The sequence below is a fragment of the Salvia splendens genome, chromosome 5 (assembly GCF_004379255.2).
Source record: "Salvia splendens isolate huo1 chromosome 5, SspV2, whole genome shotgun sequence".
NCBI classification, from domain to species: Eukaryota; Viridiplantae; Streptophyta; class Magnoliopsida; order Lamiales; family Lamiaceae; genus Salvia; species Salvia splendens.
Genome location: NC_056036.1, coordinates 32,270,632 through 32,298,573, shown reverse-complemented (window position 1 = coordinate 32,298,573; position 27,942 = coordinate 32,270,632). Strand labels below are relative to the sequence as shown.

Here is a 27,942-nt window from a genome sequence, read left to right as displayed (position 1 = left end):
TCACTAATTAATCCCTAATTCTTTTAACAAATATTATAAATCAGAAATAAATAAATAAAAAAATAAAATAAAATGCCTTGTATTTCATTTTTTTTATTTTCTGACAAAAACGGCGTGTTCCCCTGGCTGGAAGGGATGCAATCCTCAATCCCCGAACTGACCTTCATCTCCTTGCCCGATTCCCCCTGAATCATCCCCTGTTTTTCCTCCAGCAAGGTCACGAGCTCCTTAAGCAGCGCCCCGGCGGCCGCCCTGTCGCAGGCGGAGGTGAGGAGGCGGAGCGCGAGCACCGAATTTCCGGTGTCGGAGGAAGGTTTGGGATTCTGCCAGGAGTTGGTGTTGAGCTCGTGCTCGAGGATGAGGTGCAAGGGGGGGTGGGATTGGAATTGGGAGGCGAGAATGTGAGAGGTGGATTGGGAATCGAAGGGGCGGATTTGGAGGTAGGGGGATTGGGGGGTGACGTAGGAGAAAGAGTTGGAGGAGGGGTCGAAGCGGAGCCTGGAGTTGAGGATGGGGTGGGAGGATTGGAGGCTTCGGAGGGCGTTTTCGAGGAGGGAGACGTCGGGGGGCTTCGAGAAGAGAAGAGCCAGGACGGTGATTCCGGTGCCGGTGGGGACGGTGCGGCACCAGCTCAGCTCGGTGGGGCACACGGCGCGGGAGGAGGAAACCGACATTATTGATTCCCGACCAACCATGCTCTTCGACGGTACAATTAAACAACTATCAGTTTGATTGCTTTAGGAATATATAATTTCAGAAAATAGTGTTTCATTTATTTGATTTTATGCATCTGCTTCTTTTGGTAAGGTGTGTGCAATGGAGGTGTGAAGATTGTTCGAGATAATGACAGGAGAAGGTTGGATTTTTATTTTATTTATTTATTTATTTATTTCTGATTTATAACATTTGTTAAAAGAATTAGGGATTAATTGGTGACTTAAAATCAGAATTAAGATTCTAATTTGGTCAAAATTGGGTAAAACGAGTTGACTGTTAAAAAATTGACGGAACTATTGACGGATGACCAAAATGATCAAATTTTCATATGTGCAGGACCAAAAAATTCAAAAGATAAAGTTTAGGACAAAAAAGGTAAAATGACCATATATTTAGGACTAATTTTGGCCCTAACTCCTATAAGAATAACGTTATCAATTTCCATAGAAAATAAATATAGCTATAAGAATAAAAGAGTTTATTTATTATCAGAGTCATACGCGGTGTATTTGTTGCGTGGCGACGCGTAGATAAACATGTAATGGACCTTGTTCATCACCAATTCCCAAAATTACAAAAATGTCCCCCTCTTTTCGCACTGCCCGATTTTGTGATGCGACTCCTCCCTCTCTCGCTCTCTCCTATTTTCTCCTTTCTACGCTCACTCTCCTCGCCCTCGCCCTCGCCCAAAACACACAACACAACCGCCGTCGATCCATTTTCTCCGGTGATTTCTCCTCCAATGGCCCCGGCGGTGGCGGAGAGGATTGAGCTCGCCAAGCTCTGCAGCTCCAAGGATTGGTCAAAGGCTATCCGGATTCTCGATTCACTCCTTGCACAGTCCTGTGCCATTCAGGATCTCTGGTAGTTTGGATTCTCGTTAACTTCTCCAGTGTTCGATTTGTATTGTCTCGACGTATCGAGTTGATTGCTAGCTTTTCCGATCTTTTACTTTTTGCTATTTGTGTGCGTGTCGTGAATGTTCAGCAATCGAGCTTTCTGCTATAGCCAATTGGAGCTGCACAAGCACGTCGTCAAGGATTGCGATAAGGCGTTGCAGCTCGATCCTAAGCTTCTACAAGCGTATATTCTGAAAGGTGGTTGTTCCTGTTTGCTTGATTGAAGGCTGTGTGTCACAATCAAATTGGTATTGTATAATGTTGTATTTCTGCTGGAGATTGTGAAAAATGTGAAGTCAACTATTCTTCAAATTGTGCAATTTGAAAAATGTAGTCAACTGTCATATCAGGAAAATGTGGCTGCTATTTCAGTAAAATGAATTGTTCTGGGGAATTTGTGAGAGTCCTTGCCACCAGTATACTCAGTGTTTTAGCCTTACTAGTGTACTTATATGGCCGAGATGGAAAAATGATGATTTGCTAAATGGTTGTCTTGACTCTTGTGCCTTTTTACGATATGAAATTTTGGCTTTCTTTAAGCAAGTTTTTACTCTTTCCTTTGTATATTAACTTTAGCATGAGCTACTCTAGGTGATGTAGTTTTTTGTTTGTTGGGTACTGCCTCAATTGTTAATACTACAATAACTTACAAGAATGTGATGGAAGGATGTAAAGTTTATTTTGAAGATGATCACCAGATGTTAATCAGAAATAAAACGAACTCCGTGGAGTCTGGAATTCAGCTTCCAAATTGATCTTGGATCTTTAGCTTTAAGGCCCGGAAGATGTTGTTTATGCATTACCAACCTCTGTAGTTCTATCTTATTCATTCAGTACACGATCTAAGTTTCTGCATAGATAACTTGAATGGTGGGTTGGCAGTAATTGAGAGCACTATATAATCCAGTCTAAGAATATTTCAAATAATTAGGACAACGTGACTAGGAAGAGAGTCTTAGGGTCATCCAAATGAGCCAAAACTGCAAGACTAAGTTCCCTTCTTACATTTGTTAATAAATTTGTATCATGCATGTTCTTTTTTCTCAGTTAATACTTTTGTTCATAACTTGCTCCTTGACTCGCGGATGCAGAACTGTTTAAAATATCCATGCTTGCTAGATACTATAAAAGTTCCAGTCAGTGTGGCTTGATGCGGCAATAATGTCTGCAAGTGTTCTTAGAAGCATTTACGTTACCAAGTCGATAGTTACTATGAAGATATAAAATCACTTGATCTTGTAATTTTTGAATTGAACATGTACTTTCTTGGCAGTAGTTGCTATAAAAACTGGAAAATTTGGTGTTTCCTTTTCTTTGTTCAATTCTTTTACAAAAAATGCACCAGCGTTCTGCCATCAATAATATGCCATTTCATTGAGCTTCTCAATATATGAAGGGTATGGAGTTATACACTTGTAGGACTTTTTATTGCTCACCTTTCTCAGGAATCCTATTATCACATATATTTTATATCCATTGCTAAGTAGAATTCTTGCTGTGAAGCTGAGGAATGGACACATATACGAGTTTTTGCACGTGCTTTCAATCATTGGATGTGGTTTTGTGAATACTTCATGGAGCATCAGTTCAAAACTCTCTTAATTGGTTACCTTATATTATTCCCAAATGTTATTTAAGTTCTATTTGGTTTTAACTCTTCAGAAGCTAGTCTGATTTGTTTTTATTCTAGGTCATGCCTTTTCTGCTCTGGGAAGGAAAGAGGAAGCTTTTTTGGTTTGGGAACAGGGATACGAGCGTGCTGTTTGTCAGTCTGCTGATTTAAAACAACTTATGGAGCTGGAAGAGCTCATGAGAATTGCTAAGCAAAATGATTCTGTGTCTTGTCAGAACAGTGATGAAGGGTCGTCTTTTCCTGCATCGGAATCTGTTGTTTCCGCAGAATCAAGTGATGCATCTAAAAACCATGTGAAATCCAATGGAAGAATTACGGAACCTAGCTGCTCAACTCAACAAGTGGAGTCTCAAAAGAATGGATCAAGTCTTAATGTCAAAGTAGAGAGTTCTTTTGGCAGTCTATCAAACACTAAACTTGAAAATCGTCCATTGGAAACTAATGGGATACACAAGAAAAAGAAGTCAGTGGGGAAGTCTGCACTGAACAATGAGGAGGAATCCAGCAGTGAAATGATTGATTTTTCTGATATATGCAGTGAGCCATTAAGCTTATCTGAGCCATTAAGTTTATCTGAAATACACAATGAGTTAATGGATGAGGCCAATAGGAGCAAAAAGTTTTGTGTTGCCAGGATATCAAAGAACAAGTCAATTAATGTCGATTTCAGATTATCAAGGGGAATTGCACAGGTAAATTCAGTTTCCTCTTCTTTCCAGTGATAATGATAACATAAAATGCACTGCTCCAAAGGCATCCTGGAAGGGCATAAGCTTTCCTTATCCATCTGCTGGTTCCTCGAATTTAAGTTTGGCTTTTAATACTTTGAACGTTTGATGCTTCATCATCATCGTCTAGTCCTGGTGTATAGTGCGTCATTCTATATCTTGAATTTTGATTTTGGCTCATTTGCTACTCTCTCACATCATAAATGCATGTATATATGCACACACATGTATCAAGGAAAGTTTTTTAGTTAGTGAAGATGATGCTCTCTTCTTTTGCAGGTTAATGAAGGAAAGTATGCTCATGCTATATCCATCTTTGACAAGGTTGATATCTGCTCGTCTTTAACCCGTCATCTATATTTTAAACTTAGTTTTACTCGCACCATTTGGTTTGAGGGAACATAAAAATTTCATTTGTACACTTATCATGTCTTTTGTCTGTATCAGATACTACAAGAAGAACCTGATTACCCTGAGGCCTTAATTGGAAGAGGGACAGCATATGCATTTCAACGAGAACTGCATGCTGCTATTGCTGATTTTACAAAGGTACATGAATGTGGTTGAGTCCTTTATGTGAGGTGGAGTTGTGGATGATGGAAATCTGACACGGATATTTATGGTAGGCGATAGAATCAAATCCCTTAGCTGGTGAGGCCTGGAAACGTAGGGGACAAGCTAGAGCAGCCCTGGGAGAATCTGCTAAGGTGCTCATGTCACATCTTGGTTATGCTTTGCTTGAGTTTTGTTTATTTTGGGTTTATGCTAGCTGGTTTTGTATTCTTATAGCTGTAAATCCTTGAGCAAAGGCATGAACGAGTATGCTCAGATCCCAGTATTACCTTCAAAACAGCTCTTTATAAACTTATTGACAGAATTTCTAAATTTCTAATTGATAAACCTATAAATGAATACCATGACTCCAGTAAAATGGGCGTATACTACAAATACTGGGAAATTTAGTAGTACCAGTTTCCCCCCACTAAAACAAGCTGCTTTCTTATGTGCCTTTTCAAATGTGATCTCTAGATGAACATTCCATGTACGATTTTAACAGTCCTTTACTGTAAGAGTTAATCTTACACAATTCCGTAGCAACTCTTTTCTTCACTGAAGGTCCGATGTGATCTCCTTATTCTTTAAGATGGTATTTACTTTCTATTGTGCCTTAATACTGTTGTGTGTCTACATCGGTTGATGCTGTGTACTATTTTGTTTGATTTTCTTATATTTTCCAGGCAATTGCAGACTTGACAAAAGCTCTGGATTTTGAACCCAATTCTCCAGACATATTGCATGAAAGGGGTAATTGCATTATGTATATGTTAAAAATTTGTTTTTATTAGTTTCAGCTTGATGCTTGTGAGGATGTCCTTAGGGTTGCCAATCATATACTGCTGGTGCTTTCCAGGCTAACTCTGCATGTGACAGCTATATTAATTTGCAAAATTTAGGCGTATGGCAAATGCTTGCCAGGTGAAACTATCATTAGTTAACAGCCCAATACACCTCTCTTTCCTAAGGAGTCTTTTACTTTTTACCCGTTCGCTTAATTACCATTTCCATGGTTACTCTATCTAATATCAATGACGGTATATATCTAATAGTATCAATTTTATGACCTGGTAAAAGCTACAAAAGTCAAAGATCACTGCAAAAGACATGCGTATGAATAAGAGAACTTATGCAAGCTCTCAAGAATAATTTGGAAATAAATTTTCAGATATCATTTGTTAACCTTATGATTTGTCAAGGAGTGCTCTCTTTGTAGATATGGTCATTTTAGTATAATTTATGCAGGCATTGTAAATTTTAAATTTAAGGATTACAAAGCTGCTGTTGAAGACTTATCAGCATGCATAGAAGTTGATGATCAGAACAAATCTGCTTTGACATATTTGGTGAGCACACAAGATTTAACTTTGGCTTTGGGTAAATGAAGCTTAATAACTTCAATCCAAACGATTATGTAGTTTTTAATTATTGGTGTGATAGGGTTTGGCTCTATCTTCACTTGGTGAATATAAAAGGGCTGAAGAGGCACATACTAAAGCTATCAAAATAGATCAAAATTTTCTTGAGGCTTGGACTCATCTAACTCAGGTAATCCTTTAGAATATAGTTTGATAGACATCCCTTTTTTCTTTTCTTTGCTCGCTCGTATGTATGTGTGTCAGTGTGTATAATATGGTTAACTTGTTTATTGCTTGAAAAGCCCACTTGAATGCAAAGCTCTTGCATACAGGTGAACGGATTCTTTTCTACTGCTCGCCTTTCCCGCTCAAGCTTTATCATCAAAATAAAAGATAATATCCCCGGAACGAAGGACATTCTTAGTGAAAAGTATTTGCAATTTTAAGTTTTTAGGAATGTGCATTTATTCTAAGGCTGCCTCGCAGCAGGTTTTCCTTGGTAATTCTATCTTGTTGTCTCGCAATCTATTATGCTTTATTTACCAGTTATTTGATTTTTAAAACAATTTTATTAAGGGCTGGAAATTCACTATGCGCAGCAGTCAGTTTCAAACGTTTAGTAACTTTTCATTGGGAACTAGGAGGTGTGGCTTATATGGTTATACCATTAATTCGTGTTTTGATGTCGTAGTACTATATTAGGAAAAGTCAAGGTGCAGTACAAAAGCTTTTTTACCTGGCTCATAATGCACGTATTGATGTGGTTTTATGTCAACCTACTATGTACTTGGAGCATGGATAGACCTGTCACTACCTAATTTTATTTTGATTGGTTTGGTGTTGAGAATATCTAGTTCTGTCTGGATTATTTACATGTCCTTCAATGTTAATCAACAAGAATTATGGATAATGTTTGGTCATTTGGCAGTTCTATCAAGACATGGCAAATTCAGAAAAGGCTCTGCGATGCATTCATGAGATTCTGAAAATTGATGAAAGGTTCGTATAAGCTATTGTCTGATATGATCAATTATATTATGTCAAGAATTAGTGACTTACAAGTGATGGATCTTAGTAACTAGCAAACTAACTAACTATTCTCTAAAATGCTCTTTTGATTGGATTTACTTTGTTTCCAATTTTTGTTTGCTCAGTAGCATATAGCCCCCTTTTGTGCAAAATAGTTAATCATTGAAACCAGCTTGGAAATATATTAACTTATTAAGGAGCCTTTTGGCCTACATGAGTCTGTATTGTCTTGTCATGCTGACTGTCTTGGGGCACAATCTTTAAATCAATATTTTGCACAGATTTAATTTGGACTTTAATTTTCATCTCTCATTTATATGCACATAGTCATGTCTGCCAATGAATTTCTCATTGAATCTGTCTTTATGTCACCATTCCTTCTGAAAAAAAATTGTCACTTTATTATGCTCTCTTTTGTTTCTTCATGCAACCTTTACTAAGATGAAAACCCATGTTTTGGGGATCTATGTACCTAAAGTTTCGTTTTTCTGATACGGAGTGATATGCGGAAGAACCGTAAGTATTTGCCTATATCTCGGCATATGAAGCATAAAACACCATTGGCATGATAAACAACAAAGAAGCTACTGGAACAGGAACAATAACTGGGCCACTGCTGAGCGGAATACTGAACATAATATACAGCAAAGAAAGATAGAAGGAAAATGATAGGAACAAGATAAAATAAATGAAAGATAAATATACCTAAAACTTAGAGTCCGTCCTCCGAAAAGGCTGTGCACAACAAGGTGAACTAAACTTTATTTGTGGACCCTTCAAAGTAAGGATCAAAGCCTTATTTACAACTCCACCTTGAATAAAACTCTAAAAGATATATAGCCTATTCAAACAAGACTCTTAAACCGAATCAAACTCTAAGAGATAACTTATCTCAATATGATAATAACAGCTAAACAAATAATAATAAAACTTAGAGTCCGTCCTCTGAAAAGGCTGTGCACAACAAGGTCAACTAAACTTTATTTGTGGACCCTTTAAAGTAAGGATCAAAGCCTTATTTACAACTCCACCTTGAATAAAACTCTAAAAGATATATAGCCTATTCAAACAAGACTCTTAAACCGAATCAAACTCTAAGAGATAACTTATCTCAATATGATAATAACAGCTAAACAAATAATAATAACTAATAAAAGTTGTTTGTGTATAACGCCCCCTTCAAGTTTCTTATCCACACATGATCTCCTGATTTTGATTTTTGTCATACTAATTACTCACACATCAACCAGAAGTCACATGGATTGTCTAATGATGATTCAGTTTGGTTACTACATGTGCAAAAAAGTTTGTTAGTAACTATCTCTTTCCATGACTATGAAACTGGTTACCAAGTTATTTAATTGTATGAACACTGAATAATTTTTAATTTTATCTTCATTATGGCCTTAAATATTTGGTCCAGACTTATTTACATGCATAAAAAAAATGGTTTACATCGGGGTGTTAAGGACTTTAGGTGTTTGTGTGCTCTACATACTTGCATATTATACTGAAGAGTTATATTTGAATTTTATTGATTGGAACTACTGCTTCAGCTTTTCCAAAGCATACCACCTGCACGGGGTTCTTCTCCATGGAATGGGAGAGCACAGGTAATATTTTTAAATTAATATTATTGCACCTGATACATAGCAGAATATACAGGCTATTGTTATATATTATACAAAGTAAATTTTGGATTATAAGATAAATTAGATATTATTGCTTGTTGTGCTTCTATTGTAGTATGATATAGTTAAATGTTTAAGCTCGGAGCTACATCCCAGATTGGTCAGCATATTTGCTCAGAGATTTCTTCCTTCCAGGAAGCTTCTTCTTTTGACTTAAATTTTTGAATTGCTGGATACAATATTATTCTTCCAAAATTTATCTTTTAGCACCGAAACTGCTTTATATTATCTGTGTTTCTCGTAAGCTGGAAGTCTCTCTCCTTGTTCTTTTTTTACTTTATGCATTGAAATTGTTGTGTTACTCTTCCTATATATATTAGCCACTAAAATCATCAATTTTGCCTGAATTTTGGTATCTCCTACAAACTAACAATGTGGACAGAAAAGTGATGAACTTTTATGCTGTAGGCAATTTTCTATGCTTTAGAATTTCAGACACCGTTTTCATAGATAAAACTTTAAAAAAGAGAGAAAAATATCCAATTCACCCTCAGCCCTCACCATGAAAAAAATATATCTAAATTGCCTCCCCGCCTTCACATTTTCCCTCGGATTCTCGATTGACAGGCCATAGATGTCGTCTCACCCTCTATCTAAATTATACTCCCTCCGTCCCATAGAAATAGGCCATTTAGGGTTGGCATGAGTTTTAATGTGTAATTGGTAAAAGAAAGAGGGAAAGAGAAAAAGTTGTTGAAATTTGTGTAGTGGATGGTGGGGCCCATAAATGATAAAGTAAGAAAGAAGGAGAAAAACGGTTGCCATAAATGGATATGGACTATTTCTATGGGACGGACAAAAAAGAAAATATGGCCTATTTCTATGTGACGGAGGGAGTATCTTGAGAGAGGGAAGAGTGAGACCTATTGGAAATCAAATATAGAGAGAAAGATATACTATTGGGTTGGACTAGATTATTATTTTGCTATAAGACATAAAATGATGTTGTTTTGGGTCATGTAGACACTCCGACTTGCCAAAACGATGTCGTTTTGATCCACATAGATATTTGGATATGCCGTGTGAAATTTGATTTGAGAGGAAACCAATTTTGGGGGAAATTGACTACAATCTCAAAGTTCATGACTTTCCCGTTAACTTTTTAAGTTCGTGGGAGATACAAAAATTCGACCAAAGTTGATGATTTTAGCTCTTAATAGGCCTAGATATTACTTATTATCATTGTGTAGTAATTTGGTTTATTTTTTTCGAAATTGTAGAGTGTATTTCCTACTGGCATGCTCTGTTTGATATACATGGCAATGGGTTTAATATGTTTTTGTTATAGAGTAAATTAGATTACTTGAAGTTGAATGATTGCAGGAATGCCATCAAGGAATTATCAACGGGATTGAGTATTGATAGCTCAAATATTGAATGTTTGTATCTAAGAGCTTCTTGCTATCATGCTATTGGAGAATTTAAAGAAGCGGTATGACTTTTTCCGTCCATTCTTCCTCCATATTCTATCTATTCTTCTCTCTACCATAGCGTCATTCATCTCCCCTCTATCATAGCATCATTCATGGAGTGGATTTATGATACAGGTTAAAGATTATGACGCAGCCTTAGATCTTGAATTAGATTCAATGGAAAAGTTTGTTCTCCAGTGCTTAGCCTTCTATCAGGTTATTTATTTTTCAGTAACATTTATTTCCTGTGATTGTCTGATGAATTTCACCTGTCTATTGCAGCAATTCTATTGAATATAAATTGTATCCATGTTACAAACAAGTTCGAAGTGTTGCAGATTTTATTATCTATGTGCTGTGTGTTTGGCTTTAACCAGCAAGAGTTTGCTTAGGTTGTCTATCTGAAAAGATTGGAGCCTTAAAAAATATCATGTGATCCATGGTTTTATTTGACCTACTATTGTACATTATACAGATTTCAATCACTACTTTTGTACCGAGTTAAGACGGTCTCTTTCTTAGGGACTCCTAAAACCTGCTGTTTGTGGACTGGACTATATTCTAGGTACCATGAGATTAGATTAAAGAATTAGGCTACAACTGTGACGAACACGATAAGTGTTAGAGAATTAGAGATTCCTGAAAATTAGTTGATTCTGGTTTGTTTCTCTTTGTGGGTGACTTCTGACTAACTCTAGCCACCTGAAGAAGATTTCAGATATCGGCATTGTGTTAGCCAGATATATCTGTATTGACTGATCACTAGTGTTCTTGATCACAGAGAAGTGTATAGGACTAAGACGAGGTCTTGATATTTTTGTTTTTCACAAGTTGATACCAAGACCATAACTATGCATGTCGCTTGTGTTTGGTCATTTCATTTGATCTTTAGTGTAGAACAATAAAATATAGACACACGTGGAAACGTATATACTATATAAACATATTAGACAAAAGTAGTAGGTCATTATTATCACTTTACAAAGCTCCTATAAATATTACAAGAAACTAAGTCTGCCTAGGAAACATAATTGACATGGGATACTTATTTTACAACCAGTGTTGTCAAAATGTCGTTCGGGTCGCCTGGGTCAGACCATCACCGCCCCAACATGGGTGGGTTGATCGAGATACAGGGTCGCCGCTGGGTCGCCCTAAACACATGCTATCTCTTATTTTCTCAAATATCTCACATGTTTTCTGACTCTCTCAATCACAATTCTCTATATATATGCATGCACCACATCAAACTTTTCAAATCTACTTTCTATACTTTAGAATTCGGCCTCTTCACTCCTAAACAAATAAACAATTCAAAGATCTTTTGCTGCCACCCTTCATATATTCCTTTGTTTTGATATTTTCACACAATGGTTTCAATTATTTATTGTGTTATAACTTATGAATTGTTTTGATATTTTGATCATTTCTATTTTCCACTTTATCTTTATTCACATGAATTGCGTCTACATTTATATTATTTGATATATTATAAACATTAGAGCAATATATTTATTTTATTTAATATTAAAAGGCAAAACAATTAGCCTAGATTTTTGGGTCTCTTGACCCCGTTGACTCGTCGACCCGCGACCCGAATTTTCACCTCATCGACCCGGTGTGCCCCGCGACCCTAACAACACTGTTTACAACACTCCATCTCAAGCTGGAGCATATACATCGATCATGTCCAGCTTTATACAAAGTTCTGAAATATGTTTTCACCCCACAGTAAAAGTGAAGACATCGGACACAGTAGTACTAGTTGGAAACATTCAATATGATAGTGGTCTCTGAATTAGGTTTGGAATCAAAATACGACAGTGTAGACAATTTGAAGAAACCAAAAACCTAATCAGAAGTTGTAGAAACTAGAAAACAAGCAAAATCAGTAGAGTAGTTGGTAGTGGCTGTAACAGAACAAGACTGGCAGCAGAGGCAGGCAGAACCGAACAAAGTTGGCATACCAATTCAGGCAAAGTCCCAGAAGTCGATTTAGAATCTTTATTCGATATTAGAGCATGAATTCAGAGTAGTGTCGGAAACCATGCAGAGTCTACTATGAACAGTGCAATGCTATGAATAGTGCAACAGCGGCAGAACAGAATAGGGCATAGTGGTGGCAGAACAGAATAGGGCAAAACAGAGATGGTTGCAGGATATTGAGAAGTCCTCAGTAGATCAGTCAGGAGTTGTAGAACGGACAAAGTAGAGAAGCAGAACAGAGCAGCGGAGCGGCAGAAACAGAAACCTTAATCTTGTTTTTTTACAGACTAAATTAGAAACGGATTTGAATCCTTTATGATACCATATAGAGCAATAAAATATAGGCACGTCTAAGTATATACACATATTAGAGAAAAGTAGTAGGTCATTATTATCACTTTGCAATCCTTCTAATATTATAAGAGACTAAGCCTAACTATGATACAAAACTGATTTGGCATACTTATTCTACAACATTCAGCAAAGCGGATTTTCAGAAATTAGTAGTTCTAGGGTGATTTAGAAATTTCCAAATAGTTCATTTAGCGTATAAGAGTGCTGTACCATCTTAGCCATTGGAAAACTTTACAGAGAAAAGACTCAATGGGGGGTGCATGGTGGAATAATGAATACTTGAATATAAATGTTAGTAACACATGATTGACTGTAAATCAAACAATGTGGAATATGACTAAGGCAGATTTCTGTGTCATATCATTCATCTCTCTATTCTTCGTTCTCCATATAGACTTGATTTAATCCATATTTAATGTTAATCTGTTGTAAGGTATCCCAGGGCCTGAACCATGCTTTATGTGAGGAGTTACTTTTCATTTTTTTAATGTTGCATCTGTTATCTTTTGTTGCAGAAAGAAATTGCACTGTACACGGCTTCAAAGTTTAACACTGAGTTCTCATGGTTTGATCTTGATGGTGACATAGATCCCCTCTTTAAGGTAATATTCAATTCTTACTTCATCCTACCTAGACCGTGTCAATCATCTGATTGTTCTGTAACTTCTGTTACCATATTATATAGGCATAGGTTAGAAAATTGTAGGATCTAGTTCTCATCATTCTTTTATCTGAACACGTTATGCAATCAAGCTGTATTACAAGAGAAGTTTTGCAGCTTATTGATGAAGACTTTCCTACCCTGGAAAAAAATTGTAAAATTCTTTTGATGTCCTACAGTGCTTCTGTTTCTCCACGAGGCCTCAAATTATTAAGAAACTTGTACAGACTTCAGATGATTTAAGGATACGATGAATTCATATATATATGTATATATTGTATGGACATGCACCTAGATGTATAATCACTATTGGAAGGCAGGTCATGGCTATTTGCTGTTTGTAAGATTTGCTGCCAATTTATTTTGGAGCATATAATTAGTGTACGTCAGTTGTGTGCACGGTCGATGCTGATACTTAGTTGATAGATTTCTTTATTGCTGAGATTTGAACTTAAAATATAATATAGCTGCAAGACATTGATTTTCTAAGCGAATAACTATTGCTGAAATGCCTTGTTGCTAATTTTTTAATGTAATTTTGCACGCAGTAGATATTGTCAGCTAATTGTTTAACAAGAATGAGTCCTGAATTCTAGCTTATTTATTAATACTCTTTTGCATCATTTTTTTGTAGGAATATTGGTGTAAAAGACTGCATCCAAAGAATGTATGTGAAAAGGTCTATAGGCAACCTCCTCTGCGAGATTCTATGAGAAAGGGAAAGCTGAAAAAGCAAGAATTTACACTCACTAAACAGAAGGCAGCCCTTTTACAGGCAGCAGATTCTATTGGCAAGAAGATTCAATACAATTGCCCGGGATTCCTGCCCAACAAACGTCAGGTGATTAAGTGATTTGTTTATTAAGATCAGTAGGCATGAAGTAGCTAATCTTGATTCTTGAGTTTCAAATATTAGCATTATGGAGCATGCAGCCCTTCCATTACTGAAGCATATTAGTTCTACTTACATGTTTTGAGCTGAACTACAACAGGAATTATACTTCTGCTCCCATTTTCCCTGTGCGAGTTTTTATTTTGATGTGACAAGTCATTGTTCTTGACTAGCGTGTTATGGCCAAGTGTGCTATTCTGCAAATCTTATTCCAGACTCCTAAGTGTTTTTATTATTTTATTATACCTGTGGTTCTTTCCAAACTAAATAATCACAAAAAAAAGTATTAGAAGAAAGAAAAAATAAATTATATAGGAATTTAACATTTTCATTAGTTGAAATTTCTGCTTTAAGTGTTCAACTTTACACAGAATGCTTTCTCTACTCCATGAGATTCCAGAGGTTGAAGTTTAGTTTGATTTTTTAACTGGTGAACTTATATGACTGGGATCCAGTAGTTAGTTTCATTGGATTTTTTTAAGAAATGATATTCTTTGGAAGTAGATCTTTAGTTCAGATAAATTGACATTGCATTTTTTGGTTGTCTTCTGGAAGCGAAACTATATTCAGCTATGGTAATATAGCTACTTGGTGCTAACATGTCATGAAAAGCTTAGTATTAACATGCTAATAGGGGTGGGAAAATACCTGAAAACTGAATATCTGATCTGATGATATTCAAAATTTGGTTCGTTTTTTTTTCCGATTTGAATTCAGTGTGGTTTAATTTTTTGGTAAATTTCAGTGTTTCGGTTCGTGTATTTAAATAACCCCCCCCCCAAAAAAAAAATCGAAAGCAAATTTAATTTTAAGAAACCAAACAACTAGACTTTCTTGGGTCATTGGTTTAAAATGTTAATATAATTAGGTCGAGGAAAAATAGTTTTATATTAGTGGAGAAATGATTATTTCACTAATTGTCTTGAGCTCCATGTCTTTTGGGTTGTGACTCTCTCGTCACAACGCTTTCTCTCTGCTGACGATTTTGAGTTTATATGTTAGAAAATAGGGGTGATTTATATAGATGTTTAAAATACGAATGCTATGATATTTATATGTTCTGAAGATTATAGTAATTGTTTAGATAGGTCGATTGATACAATGTATATTTTTATGTAAGTTCTAGAAAATTGATTTTCAGATTTTTGGTTTTTTAAGTTTTTTGGATATTTGTTTTAAAATTTCAGTTTTTTGGTCGGATCAGTTTTCATAGCTTGGTTTAGGACAATTCAGTTTAGTTTGGTTTTATTTTTCTGAAAATTTTGATTCTTCAGTTTGGTTCGGTTTGGGCAAACCGAACGGAAAACTGAATGCTCATCTCTAGCTAATAGTATCTCCAGCTTTATCTTTATTTTCGTGACTACATATTTTATTTCAATTCAAGACACTATTCTCTTATACTCGTAGCCCATTAGTTAGTTGATTGTTGAACCTGTGACAGAGATTAATTGAAGCATAGGACTTTGACTTTCAAATTTGAAGCATAGTTAATCAGTTAGTTTGAAGAACAGTTTGAGGCCAAAACATTATACTCCCTCCGTCCCACAAGAATATGCACGCTTTCCTTTTTAGGCCGTCCACAAGAATATGCACTTTTGAAATTTGGAAACCCTTCTCTCTCTAATGAGGCGGGGCCCATTCTCCACTGACAATACTTTAATTACTTTTTCTTTCTACTTTTCTCTTCCTTTACTAATTGTGTATTAAAACCCGTGCCCACCTCAAAGTGCATATTCTTGTGGGAAGGAGGGAGTAATATTTTAGTACGAGATCTGAAAAAAATTCAGTTTATCTATTGCTATCTTGAGTAGTAAATGTCAATTCTCATGCTGATATATCCAACAATCACAAAAAGTGAGTTAGCATTGGCTATTGTGGGTTGTGTTAACTAGCATGCATTATAAGTTAACCTTCTTGTTTCTTTGCTTCTCTTGCTCCCTTACTGTCTGCTACTTTACTACTGGGTTTTGCACCAACTGATAGTCTTAATCTGAACATGAATCAGTATCGAATGGCGGGACTTGCTGCTTTAGAGATCGCACAGAAGGTTGTCAGAGTTTGGCGTTCTCTACAAACTGAATGGAAGAATTCAAATAAGGGGTCTCTTAAACATGGAAAGAAAGTCAGGAGAAAAGAAAAACATATTCATACTAGTCAGAACAGAGGTGGTGCTGGTTGCAGCACTAGCAGTTTCTTTGAATCTTTGACTATCAATAATGCAGCAGAAGAGAGACAATTCGGACGTCCTTCATTGCCTTGGCATGGTCTTTATTCAGTGGCTGTCAAATGGAGACAAATATCTGAACCATGTGATCCAGTTGTTTGGATTAACAAATTGAGGTAAACCACCTAAGTTCATCTACTTCAGATTTACATGAGAGCAAGTGTCGTCATTACAGTCATTTGCAATATATAAAAGTGGAGTCCACATTCGGACCCCATAGTCAATTAAATCATTACACTCATATTATGTTATAAAACTAATACTCCCTCCGTTTTTTTTAAAAAAACAACTATTTCCATTATGGGCCGTTCCTTAAAAATAGAAATTAGAAACTTTAGAATCTTTCTATTTTAGGACATGGACCCCACAATCCATTAACTCTACTTTCACTACTTTTTCTCTTCATCTCTCTTATTTTACTCATTTTTTTCCCTCTCTCTTACTTTACCAATTCTTCTCACTTACTTTACCAATTGTGCATTAAAACCCGTGTCGTTTCAAATGTTTCTATTTTTTTGAATATGGAGGGAGTATATAGAAGTGGAGTCCGCGTTCCACTCACCTCTTTCCCCATTTTTCTTCACAAAGTCAAACAATTTTTTAAAACCCGTGCCGAGTCAAAATGGGACTATAAATGCCGGATGGAGGGAGTATGGTTTATTTTATGTAGTAAGGGTAAAATAGGGAATCAATGAGAATCCTTAAAAATCTCAAAAAATCCCTAAAACTTAAATTTTATACTCTCTCCGTCCACGAAATATAGTCCCACTTAAATTTGGCCTTAGTTTTGATAGTATATAATTAGGATTCATTTTAACCCTACCCTATATATATGTATATATATTTTTCATGTGTATTTAAGCTCAAGTTCTTATGTGCTTTTTTTTGGTTATCTAGTGAGGAATTTAATTCTGGATTTGGGTCCCAAACTCCTCTTGTTCTTGGGCAAGCAAAGGTGGTACGCTATTTCCCAAAATTTGACAGGTAATTTGAACTGCATATACCACTGTGAAGTTTTTGATATCATAACAAAGAATTGTCTTCCACTTAGATTCAATCGAGTAAATATTCATTTGCTTGTTGATCTGCAGAGCATTCTGTGTTGCCAAAGCATTAATGATGGAGAATAAGTATGCACGTGACAAGAAGGAAAACCTCATCTATCTTAATGAAGATGGGAAACTGCAAGAAGTAAGTAATATTGTTGGACAAGTCAAACGTTAAATCTTTCATGTCGTCGCTTCTTTTTTGTTTCCATTCCCGGACTCTGCTGTTCTTTTGCAAGATTAGTTACTAGGGTTTGACTTTGTAGACTTTCCTTCAGTAGAAACATTATAATACAATATGTTACTCATTTTAGAATTGCTATACATTTTCTTAATGATGTTACCAGCACTGTTTCTTCTTAGGTGGAAATGGCAAACCTCTATGTTTAGAGTGGTAGTTTTTATTTTTATTTTCATGAAACTTCACTGGAGTGAAGCTGATTAGTTAACCATGCTGTAGACATCCCCTGTAGGGATACCAATACCTATCTATGTTTAGAGTGGTGTTTATTTTTATTTTTATTTTTATGAAACTTCACTGGAGTGAAGCTGATTAGTTAACCATGCTGTAGACATCCCCTGTAGGGATACCAATACCTATCTATAACTCAATGATATTGCATATTGCCACTCACCTTGGTTTCTCGGGTTCTCCACTGGAATAACCTTAAAGAAGAACAGTGCCAATGCTACAGGATAGCTGAATGAAAAATTTTGAGCTAATAATGTTGGCTCACAATCAGTGCTCAGTTTGATTATTTCTCGAGCTAATGGGAAATTCTTTTATTTTGCTTTGTTGGTTTGTTATATATTAAGTTCTGAATTGGTGTTGTTTATTGGTATTATAGATATTGAATGCAGAATCATGCTCGGACCTTTACAAAGCTGTGGGGCAGGATTTCTGGTTAACTACTTGGTGCCATAGTATGGCAGTTGAGGGGTACTTTTTGTTGGATATTGCTTGTTGTGAACGCTTCTTTTTCTCCCTTTGGTTATATAACTCCTTTGATAATGTTTCTTGTTTCAGGAAGCAGCTTGAAGGAACTAGGATATCTTTAGAAAAGACGTATACTTCATCTCCTTCTGGTCCCCACTTCTGATTGATAACTTATCAATTTGTACCTTATGCCTTATGAATGTTGTTTATTTACTCCTGTCAGGGATCCAACTGGGTATGATTTTTCTGTCAAAACTCCTTGTACACCTTCAAGGTGGGATGACTTTGAAATGGAAATGACTTCGGCATGGGAGGTATCTCCTGCACCCTAATTTATATCCTGATAAGTATTTAGACTCCAGAAACTGTTTCGGGATTCTTCGAATAAAGTCTTATTCTTTCTTATGGATCCCTTTATCTTCTTAACCATCGTATCTATACCAATTCTCTAATTCTTCTGCTCTTTTAATTGGCTCCGGGGTCTGGCTCTATTGAGCTTACACAATACAATCATTTATTGTTTTGAAGTATACATCTTGTTCCAAAGTAGTCTCATCCTGTTCCAGTTATATTTGAAAGTGAAACTGATCAGAAAGAATCAGATATATACATCATCTTTTCTCTTAGACTAGACTGGCATGTGCTGAAAATTCTTGTTCTGATTTGCAGGCACTCTGTGATGCTTATTGTGGTGAAAATTATGGGTCAACTGACTTTGAGGTGCTCGAGAATGTGAGGGAAGCAATTTTAAGAATGACTTACTACTGGTGAGAATTATGTTTGGAGTGCATAACATAAGCAAGCGCATGGCAATTTGTGATGTTTCATTTGTATGATTCGAGCTCAACTGCTATTCTCAGGTACAATTTTATGGCGTTATCAAGAGGCACTGCTGTAATTGGATTGGTTGTGTTGCTCGGGCTGCTTTTGGCCGCCAACATGGAATTCAGTGGTAGCATTCCAGAGGGCATCCAGGTGGACTGGGATGCAGTCCTAGAACACGACCCTAACTCGTTTATATCTTCTGTGAAAAGCTGGCTGTATCCTTCCCTTAAGATGAGCACGTCGTGGAAAGGGTACCCTGATGTAGCCTCAACTCTTGAGACAACAGGATTAGTAGTTGCGGCATTGAGCACCTACTCTGACTGAGGAATTCTTCTATTCTATAAGGTAACACAAAATATGGTGCTAGCTGTTTCTGCTCTAATTTTATACACTTGGCGGGTAGAGGATACGGACTAGTTTTAAGTTTTAGTTAAATGTGGCAGGTTTTATTTGTGAAGAGAACATGATGTACGCGTATCTGAAATTGATATAAGGAGGTCACCTTAGGAAGTGTGTTTGTTAGGTGTATACATGTGCAAGGTAATATTGTTCTAAATGAACCTTGTATACTGATTGTTTTGCCAGTTATTTACCTCTTGAGTTTGTTAGGGGAAGTCTTTCAACTGCCACTGCCCAGTTTTAGTGTCTGTGTTTAACTCTAATCTGCTTTAAAACAATAGTACTATATTCTTAAAACTCGTGTCACTCATAAATGAGACTCCTAATGGCTGACGGAGGGAGTATCTTTTTTCTTAAATCCTGCGCCTAAAAGACATCCATCATTTGTAGTGGGATGGAAGGAGTACCATATAGTAACATCATAGAACCAAAATTTCATTCGATTTCAAACTAGTGATGCAATTGCAACATTTTACGAAGCCCATGATATTATTAAAATATTATGTTAAAAATCAAAATTACGTGTAAGGTTATTATGCCAATTTTAAAACAACGTTGAAACTCAAGTTGTCAATCGAGTAGTACATATAGTCATCCTTCGCAAACTTAATTTGATTCAAAATTTGATTAATGTTGTATTTATTTCAAAAATTATAATGATTAGTTTTCAATACCAATATTGAAAAGTAATGCTGGAAAACAATATATTGAATCTTAAAGAAAGTAGTAGATAACTTTGGTATGAAAAGAATCTCAGTCTATAATTGCTATCCCAATAATAGATCTGGGTGTATGATTTGGTACAATAGCTGACTATTGAAGATGAATACTACTCCCTCCGTCCCATGCTACTCGCACTTTTCATTTTAGGCCGTAAATTTGGGATTGATTTTTTTTATAATTAAAAAAGAATTTTAGGTGTAATGAGACATCACTTAATAAAAGAGCTCTTAACTTAAACTAACATATTAATTAAATGCATTAATTCTAACTTAAATTATAAATAGTGTAAGGACTTTGTGACGAGCCGAAAAGCAAACGTGCGAGTAGCACGGGACGGAGGGAGTACTATAATATGGTACATAATTGAAAAAGTGGAGTCAGTTTTAAATGAAATGATGGGCCACTTTTTTTAAAGTAAAATTATATTTTTATATTTTGATAAATCATTTGGGTTTTGTATTTATTTCTACAAAGAAAATAAGAAACCCAATCAAGTGGGTATTCTAATGTCTATCCGAATAACATCTACCGTCCTTGTCACCACAACTTTTTTTTTTTTTTTTTTTTCTCTTTAATCTGAGCTTCAGCTTATACATATTTTAGTCAACCTACAGTATTCAAAATAAATTTCTTTATCCATATATTCAGTTCCATATTCTTTTGCAATTTTTTGCCATGATCATATAATGTAATTAATCAAGGATTCATGCTGCAGTTGAGAGGCATGCTAAATTAAAGTGTATGTATTTAAACATAAATTAGATTTATGGAAACTTATCGAAATTAACCAATAGTTTGTATCAAACTAACTAACTAAACTAACAAATTTACGAGTGTAGTACTGACTGATAAATATCTAAATTTGCAATCGAGCTTTTGTAATTAATACTCATGAATGAGGTTCACATGAATTGTTTCAGTATTTATATTTAAAATTACAAGAAATTTATATATATAATAGAGAATAGTACTAATATGAATGCAGAAGATATGCATAGGGTGTGGGGTTGGAAGCTCTCCTATGCTGTGGAGTAGATAAGAGCAGATGAAGTGTCAATTACTGTAATAACCTATCATCCCTTCTCTCCAACCTTCATCTCTTTAAATTCTCTCCATTTCCTTTCGCTTTCTGCTGTCAGATATCCACTAATTTCAAAGGGCATTCTCTCCTTCTCTTGAAATTGATGGCAAATAATTCAGGTTTTTTATTCTTCTTTTAACTTAAAACTTCACTTTTGCCTAGTATTTGTCTTGTCTGTTTCTCTTCTTTAAGTGTATTTTTCTTGAAATGGCTCAGCCTGTCAGAATTTGTTTCCAGCAACAAACTTTCACCTTGCAATCTTGGGTTCAGTAAGTCAAGTTTTGTTTTAAATTAATGAAAATAATGCAGAATTCATGAACTTGGATCATTTAGTGTGCAATCTCAGAGGTGTTTAGGAAACTTCAAATTTGGTCATATTGATTGTGATAAAGAAGGAAAGAGGATGTATGTTTGAATGAAGAAATTAAGAAGAATGGACATAATAGAAGTATTGTATTCTAATAGATGGGGAAAGATATTGTTTAGTGTATAAACAACTTTGTCCAATTTCTTAGGCAAAGTTAATTACTTTCCTAGTGGCTATTTCTTGGTGATTGGTTTAATCTTTCTATTTTGAAGTCTTGCTTTTTGGTTATATATTGATAAGAGAACTAAAAGTCTTATACTAAAACAGCTACTTTTCTTAATTTTGGGGTAGGGTTATGTGTTGGCTATGTTTGGGATACTTATTGATATGTAGCTTTCTGCTAGGTTTGCTTAGAAAATGAGGATGTCGAAGCGAGAGAGGCGTCAGCTACAAGTATACTTCACGGGGACTTGAAAGGTCCCACAACGCATCTGCTTAAGGGAATGGCCAATAGCGTGATCACATCTCTGGCTCATATGGAAATCAAGAATGACGATCTTGAAAGGTCGAAAGCCGTCTTCTCAAAATATTACGAGTACTTACCATATAAGCGCCAGCATAGGGAGAGTGTTCTCAACGTCCTGTATTCTCGTGAAACTGGAACGAGCAGTGCACACTGCTGCAGACCGTCGAGGTGGAAGTGTGCCTTGTCTACTCGGAAGAACCAATGCTTCTATATGAGGTCACTCTGTGCTGCAAAGTTTGGAGCGTCCGTGCAGCCCTTGTCGTATCCCATCACTAATGTGAGCAAGAATACGAAGGAAGGGGAAGAGCAGATTCTCCGGCCAAGGCAGTTTGAGTACCACCCGACTGACTCCAGCCTGATGGCTGTTGGGACCCTTGACGGAGAAGTGGTGGTTCTCAACCATGAGACGGGAAATGTTGTCACATGCATCTTTCCATCGCGGAGTATGAATAGTATTCTTGGCCTTTGTTGGCTTAAGCAACAACCCTCTAAGGTATGATGTCTAATGCTACCATTTAGTAGAATTAGGCCTTTTATGGTAATGATGGCTAAAAGATATGTATATATATATGTATGTTATCCAATATGCCTATCTAGCTTCTTGTGGGTTCCGATAACGGTTGCCTGAGATTGTATGACGTCAATGAGGTCGGTAGAAAGGCGGGAGATAGCTCGAGCGTTATCTTTGATGACTTTGAGCTGTTGACCTCCGTTCACGTGAACTCAACCGATGACCGGTGTCTAACAAGTGGTTACTCGAAGAAAGTTGCCATATACGACCTCTGCAGTGGCCAACGGTTGCAGCTGTTCACGGATATGCACCGTGAGCCCATAAATGTTGCCAAGTTTTCGAACCACTCCCCTCACCTCTTTGTGACTTCATCATTCGACCGTGATGTGAAGATGTGGGACTCAAGACAGTCGCCTCCCAAACCTTGCTACTCGTCTAGAAGCTCAAGAGGGAACGTAATGGTCGTGTTCTCTCCAGACGATCTTTATCTACTCGTTTCAGCTGTAGATAATGAGGTACCACTTCTCATTCTTATGGCATGAATGTTAGTTTTCTTGAAAATGTTGCATACCAAATCAACCCCTTTCTAGGTCAAGCAACTTTTGTCCGTGGACGGGCGTCTTCACACGGATTTTGGGATAGTTTCGACAGGAAGTTGTCATAACTACACGCGCTCGTACTACATGAGCGGAAGAGACTACATCATTAGTGGGAGTTCAGAGGAACCAACAGTGCGTATCTGCTGCGCGCACACAGGAAGGCGGCTACGAGATATATCTTTGGAGGTAAAAATCCACACAGAGAAATAATTTGGTTTCAGATTCCATGATATGCTTAATTGGAAATAGCACTTGATATAGGATACAAGGAGATCAAACTCTATGTATGTGCAATCATTGAGAAGTGATCCTTTTAGAGTAAGTTTTGTCTTATACTAGTAAGAGCAATTGATTTTTATAGGTTTAGGCTACAATTTGAACTGTTTTGTGAAAATAAAACTTAGATAATTTAACATGACCAAATTTGTACTGAATCAGCATTTCCACATGGCAATCTTGGCGGCTTATGCTCGACCATCGAAGTATGAAATTATCAAGGTATAAGGTTTGAACACATAGAGTTGAACATATTAAAATAAGAAATTGAAAGATTTTGTTGATGCAGATTAACTTGCTCTCATCGAGCTCCAGTATCGAAGAGAGCCAAGGAGGCTTGCAGATCTCTTTTGGCAAGGGTGGCTAAGGTTCTCTTCTGTTTCAGTTTCTGTGATTATTCACAAGTGTATATAAGAAGAAGATGATGATGAAGCTAGTTTTTGGTTTTATGTAATTATATTCTTGGAACATAGAAAAATATGGGGGCATACTGGATTTCCCCTTCTTTTCAAAGTATAACTTTAAACACCTGCCATTATATGATTAATAACAGTAGACTAACAACACTTTGCAAAATTATGCCAAAAGCATTTGGGTAATAGATACAATACAAGGCTGCTTTGGGCATCAATACCTCTCTTTACAAGGGTTAGATCAAAAGGCTTATGCTCCGGCATCATGGATGTTGTGGTTTTGCACTGCCCGGTCAATCTGCTATAGCATAGCTTGTGAATGGTTGATAGAAGAATGATTACGAGCCCCAAATCGTCTTGGCTCTTGTCCACAAACTCGAAAAGCTTGCGCTCCTCGACACAAGATACACTATGAAGGAAACATATGCAGCTGAGAAAGCTGTAGCGATGCTCGTGTACAACACCCCGCTCAGTTCAGACGAGAAGAAGTCCACCAGAAGATACCCGTTGATCAAGGTCACCAGAGCTGCCACCATCCACGATACAGTCTGCATAGCAGAAGCACGCTAAGTTTTCAACTCTTCGTTCGCACAAAAGCATGAACTCTCAAAAAGAAAATACCTGAAGAAGAGTCCCAATTTTGAAATAGTCCATGAGTTCCTCCTTGGACACCAGGCAAAGGAGAGGAATTAGAGCAAACGGGATTTGAACTGACTGCAGCACGTTAAGCCATTCATTTAGAATGTCCAATGAGGCATCGGATGTGTCAAAAATAAGCGCAACAATCAGGGTAGGGATGATGGCACAGCTTCGTGTTATCAGTGCCCTTATCCACTTCTTCATCCGCAAATTCAGAAACCCTCCTATAATGAACTGGCCAGCATATGTGCCGGTTAAGGTGCTGCTCTGTCCGGCAGTGAGCACACCAATAGCCCATATGTACAAAATGGGACCAGCCCTCCACCATACCTCTCCTCGAGATACTGCCCTGCATTCACGAGTCCAATAGTCTTTGCTTCTTCCGTGCCATAGAACACCTTTGCAAAAACTGTTGTAACAAATAAATTGATCATGAATGAGATGGCCAGCGCAATGCTAGATTCAATGGAGTAGTACTTGAGAGCTTCGCGCACTCTGCCTATCTTGCGATTGTCTACTTCCCTCGACTGCACAAGGGCAGAGTGCAAGAAAACGTTGTGAGGCATGATGACACAGCCCACCACTCCCACGGCCTGCTTTATGGTACTCGAGTTCAGCTTCGGAACCAAGATACCTACAACCATATTTTACACTCATTACTCATTAGCAAGAAGCACATTGATCTCCCATTTGGTAACAACACTTTCTCACCGATCAAAAGCTCGCGACCATCAGGTTTTGTTTCGCCAAACATCCAAGCAAAGGAGATTGCCATTGTTGCTATAAGCACAGCAAAAAGCGCTTCCAGTTTCCTCACACCATAATTCTCCAGAAACAAGAAGACGAAGCTGCATCAAGAAAGCAGTCAAACATTGAATCACAAAATCTCAGCTTGTTTCCCAATATCATCAATAAAGCATTACAAGTCAAAATGAAAGCGAAATAGAGGAAATATTATTCGCACGCACACACACACACACACACATATATATATATATATATACATACATCAACTTTGAATTAGTATACATATTAAACTCAATTCATCTTATCACAATTCACAAGTTTTATAAACAGTGACAGATAAACTCCATTAAAGAGATAAAATAAAATATACACAAAAATTGGATAGCATATTAAACTCAGCTCGACTTATCTCAAATTCTAAAATAGCAAGTCTAATTACACGTTGAAGAATTATAAACAGTGACAGTTAAACTCTTCCCTGCAACACTCAATTTCCTAATCAGAAAAAAAAAACAGAAAACCAAAATATTAAGGGGAAGGGAAAGTTAAAGACATTGATTGAAACCTAAAATTAAGAAAAAATTGGCACCAATCGAGGGCGGTGATAATGACACCCGCCCAAAGCGGAAGAAGGCCGCGGCTGAGAATGTTAATCGCAATCGCGCTGCCAATAACCTCCTGAATATCGGCGCCGACGAGTGCGAGCTCAGCCATGATCCACAGCAGCAGCCTGGCCCAATAAGGATACTCCTGGCGGCAGAGCTCGGCCAGGTGCCTTCCGGTGAGGAGCTGGACTAATAGGCCCATGGCGGTGGCCCAGAGGAGGAGAGTAGCCGGCGATGGCGCCGGATTGGAGATCGCCCTCGAGGTTGCCGGGATCGAGGAAGGCGATGCTCATGAGGAAGCCAGGCCCCGTGAAGAGCCAGAGCATTCTCCAGGAGAATGGCGAGTAGTCATCGCCGCCGTCGCCGTCGTCGTGAATGTGGACTATGTTATCGGCTTTGTAGGCTCGCTCCTCTTCGTCTAGCGATTCCAGAAGCGGCTGCTGCTGCTGCTGCTGGTGTGCAGACATGTTTACTTTTTTTATCGGATTGAAATTGAAATGGAATTGGAATTGGAATTGGAATTGGGAGGAGTAGTGTAGCGAGGTGACGAGTTTGAGAAACTGAAAATGGCAGGATAGCCGATAGTGAATGAAAAGGGGAAGGAGGGAAATAGCATGGGATTCTTTATATTTACACCTCCTCCCTATTAATTTACTATATTTACATTTTCGTACATAAGTAATTCTTACTACTATAAAAATGAAATACATTAATTAATGTACTATGCTCAATCTACTTTGTAATTCTGGATACAAGTAATTGTAAATTAAATATATTATGCTTATTCTACTGCAATTGTAGAATGTTGAAATTAATATTTTATTCAAATTTTAAGGAGCTGAACTTCTTTTAGTGGTCGAAATAGTTTGATGAAAGTAGTAGTCGTCACGTTTAACTATAAATGAGTCAACGTTCGTACATAACTTTGTGTATAATTATGTGTAAAGATCAAATCTTTACTTTTTTTCTTATTTTCATAATAGCTTTACGTTGTCTTAAAAACTCTTCTAAGGGGTCTTCGATTTGCAAAATTGTATCCGATATTAAATTTATAGTGTGTTTGGTTCATGAGATTCAACTCTAGGTTGATAATTATGAGATAATTAGTCATAATTAACCTCTTATGATTAAAATAATCCCACAACTCAATTCTAGATTGTATCTTGGTATTATTTTACCTTGGAAACCGAACACCACCTAAAGTAAATTGCAGTAGTAGTGTCATTAAGGGGAACACTTTTGTGTATATGCATGTAATATAATACATCCATCTTGATTATAATATATTATTATATTCAATCAACCATTCCAAATAGGTATTTAATTAAACTTTATTTCACAACAAATAAATATAATAGTATTAAATACAGTAGATAAGATAGAGCTGACTAAATAAATAACTAATTAACACCTAGCTAATGGAGTAGCAAATTAATAACTGTGGCCCTCCGGTTGTCCTAAGTTCTAACCCCTATTTAATTTTTAACTCTGATAATAACCTAATTAACCCTAAGTAGCCTCTTGTTATCCGTGAATTTCTAAACTGTATTAGTATTTAATTACAAGCAATAGATTTAGTATTTAATTACAAGCAATGGTGAAATCTAGTAGTACCTCCCATATGAGCATCCGCAATGGCGGACTTCTGTGCGGAATTCCCACGGACATCTCGGACGCCATTAGGCGTGCCCGCCACGGATACGGAATTGGGCTGAGGACGTCGCAGGTCCGCGGCGTTAAGCGGAATTCCGCGGGGACGTCCGCCATTGCGTCGACTCCCGCGGAATTCCGCTTTATTTCATTTTTTTAAATGTACTTTTCTTATTTTAATGGAATTTTTTCCTTATTTTCGTCGAAATTTTAATTACTTAAATTGTTACTTCCGGAAATTGTTTAATTTGTGAATTTATGAATTTTTTTAATGTGGGAATTCCGTTGGGAATTCCGCAGGGGAATTCCGCCACAGTGCAGTGGGAAGTCCGTATGACATGGCAGTGCAGTGGGAAGTCCATATGACGTGGCAGGATGTGTTTTTGGGAATTCTTCCGGGACATCCGCACCATTGCGGATGCCCTAAACAAATTACTTCACCGTATAAATTTGATTTTTAATCAAATGTAATAAAAAATTTCTACATTATCATTCATTTTTCTTATACTACTTATTAAA

At 36.8% G+C, this 27,942-nt stretch overlaps 2 protein-coding genes and 1 pseudogene across 7 annotated transcripts; 2 read left to right on the top strand and 1 right to left on the bottom strand.

The window, feature by feature from the left end:
• The first annotated feature begins 1,300 nt into the window (after nucleotides 1-1,300).
• LOC121805431 (suppressor of RPS4-RLD 1-like) lies at nucleotides 1,301-19,561 on the top strand. Its single transcript, XM_042205278.1, has 24 exons — nucleotides 1,301-1,581; nucleotides 1,705-1,814; nucleotides 3,307-3,941; nucleotides 4,257-4,301; nucleotides 4,425-4,526; nucleotides 4,604-4,684; nucleotides 5,216-5,282; nucleotides 5,778-5,878; nucleotides 5,973-6,080; nucleotides 6,819-6,889; nucleotides 8,476-8,532; nucleotides 9,934-10,042; nucleotides 10,158-10,238; nucleotides 12,878-12,964; nucleotides 13,658-13,864; nucleotides 15,921-16,255; nucleotides 17,037-17,123; nucleotides 17,231-17,330; nucleotides 18,034-18,125; nucleotides 18,213-18,251; nucleotides 18,346-18,436; nucleotides 18,792-18,889; nucleotides 18,983-19,292; nucleotides 19,391-19,561. Exons 1-23 carry the CDS (start codon nucleotides 1,331-1,333, stop codon nucleotides 19,269-19,271), a joined length of 3,243 nt encoding a protein of 1,080 aa, XP_042061212.1. The 5' UTR covers nucleotides 1,301-1,330; the 3' UTR covers nucleotides 19,272-19,292; nucleotides 19,391-19,561.
• A 1,493-nt stretch (nucleotides 19,562-21,054) lies between these two features.
• On the top strand, nucleotides 21,055-23,895 carry LOC121805428. Of its 6 annotated transcripts, none has more exons than XM_042205273.1 (7): nucleotides 21,055-21,269; nucleotides 21,862-22,476; nucleotides 22,581-23,009; nucleotides 23,085-23,279; nucleotides 23,355-23,411; nucleotides 23,532-23,591; nucleotides 23,659-23,895. In XM_042205273.1, the coding sequence occupies exons 2-7, from the start codon at nucleotides 21,961-21,963 to the stop codon at nucleotides 23,734-23,736; spliced, it is 1,335 nt and encodes a 444-aa protein (XP_042061207.1). In that variant the 5' UTR covers nucleotides 21,055-21,269; nucleotides 21,862-21,960; the 3' UTR covers nucleotides 23,737-23,895. The 6 variants fall into 6 exon arrangements, 5 of the variants coding, with proteins under 5 accessions (XP_042061207.1, XP_042061209.1, XP_042061211.1 ...); XM_042205275.1 differs by having other exon boundaries at nucleotides 21,851-22,476; XM_042205274.1 differs by lacking the exon at nucleotides 21,055-21,269 and adding an exon at nucleotides 21,276-21,419.
• Nucleotides 23,890-26,350, bottom strand: LOC121805427 (annotated as a pseudogene).
• Between the last annotated feature and the right edge of the window lie 1,592 nt (nucleotides 26,351-27,942).

Coding starts and splice junctions, on each gene's coding strand:
- LOC121805431 (XM_042205278.1), top strand. CDS start 1,331: ATGCGACTCCTCCCTCTCTCGCTCTCTCCTATTTTCTCCTTTCTACGC. Junction 4,302..4,424: donor CTATATCCATCTTTGACAAG/GTTGATATCTGC, acceptor TGTCTGTATCAG/ATACTACAAGAAGAACCTGA. Junction 18,890..18,982: donor TTAAGAATGACTTACTACTG/GTGAGAATTATG, acceptor TGCTATTCTCAG/GTACAATTTTATGGCGTTAT.
- LOC121805428 (XM_042205273.1), top strand. CDS start 21,961: ATGGCCAATAGCGTGATCACATCTCTGGCTCATATGGAAATCAAGAAT. Junction 23,280..23,354: donor TACGAGATATATCTTTGGAG/GTAAAAATCCAC, acceptor CACTTGATATAG/GATACAAGGAGATCAAACTC. Junction 23,412..23,531: donor TGAGAAGTGATCCTTTTAGA/GTAAGTTTTGTC, acceptor GTACTGAATCAG/CATTTCCACATGGCAATCTT.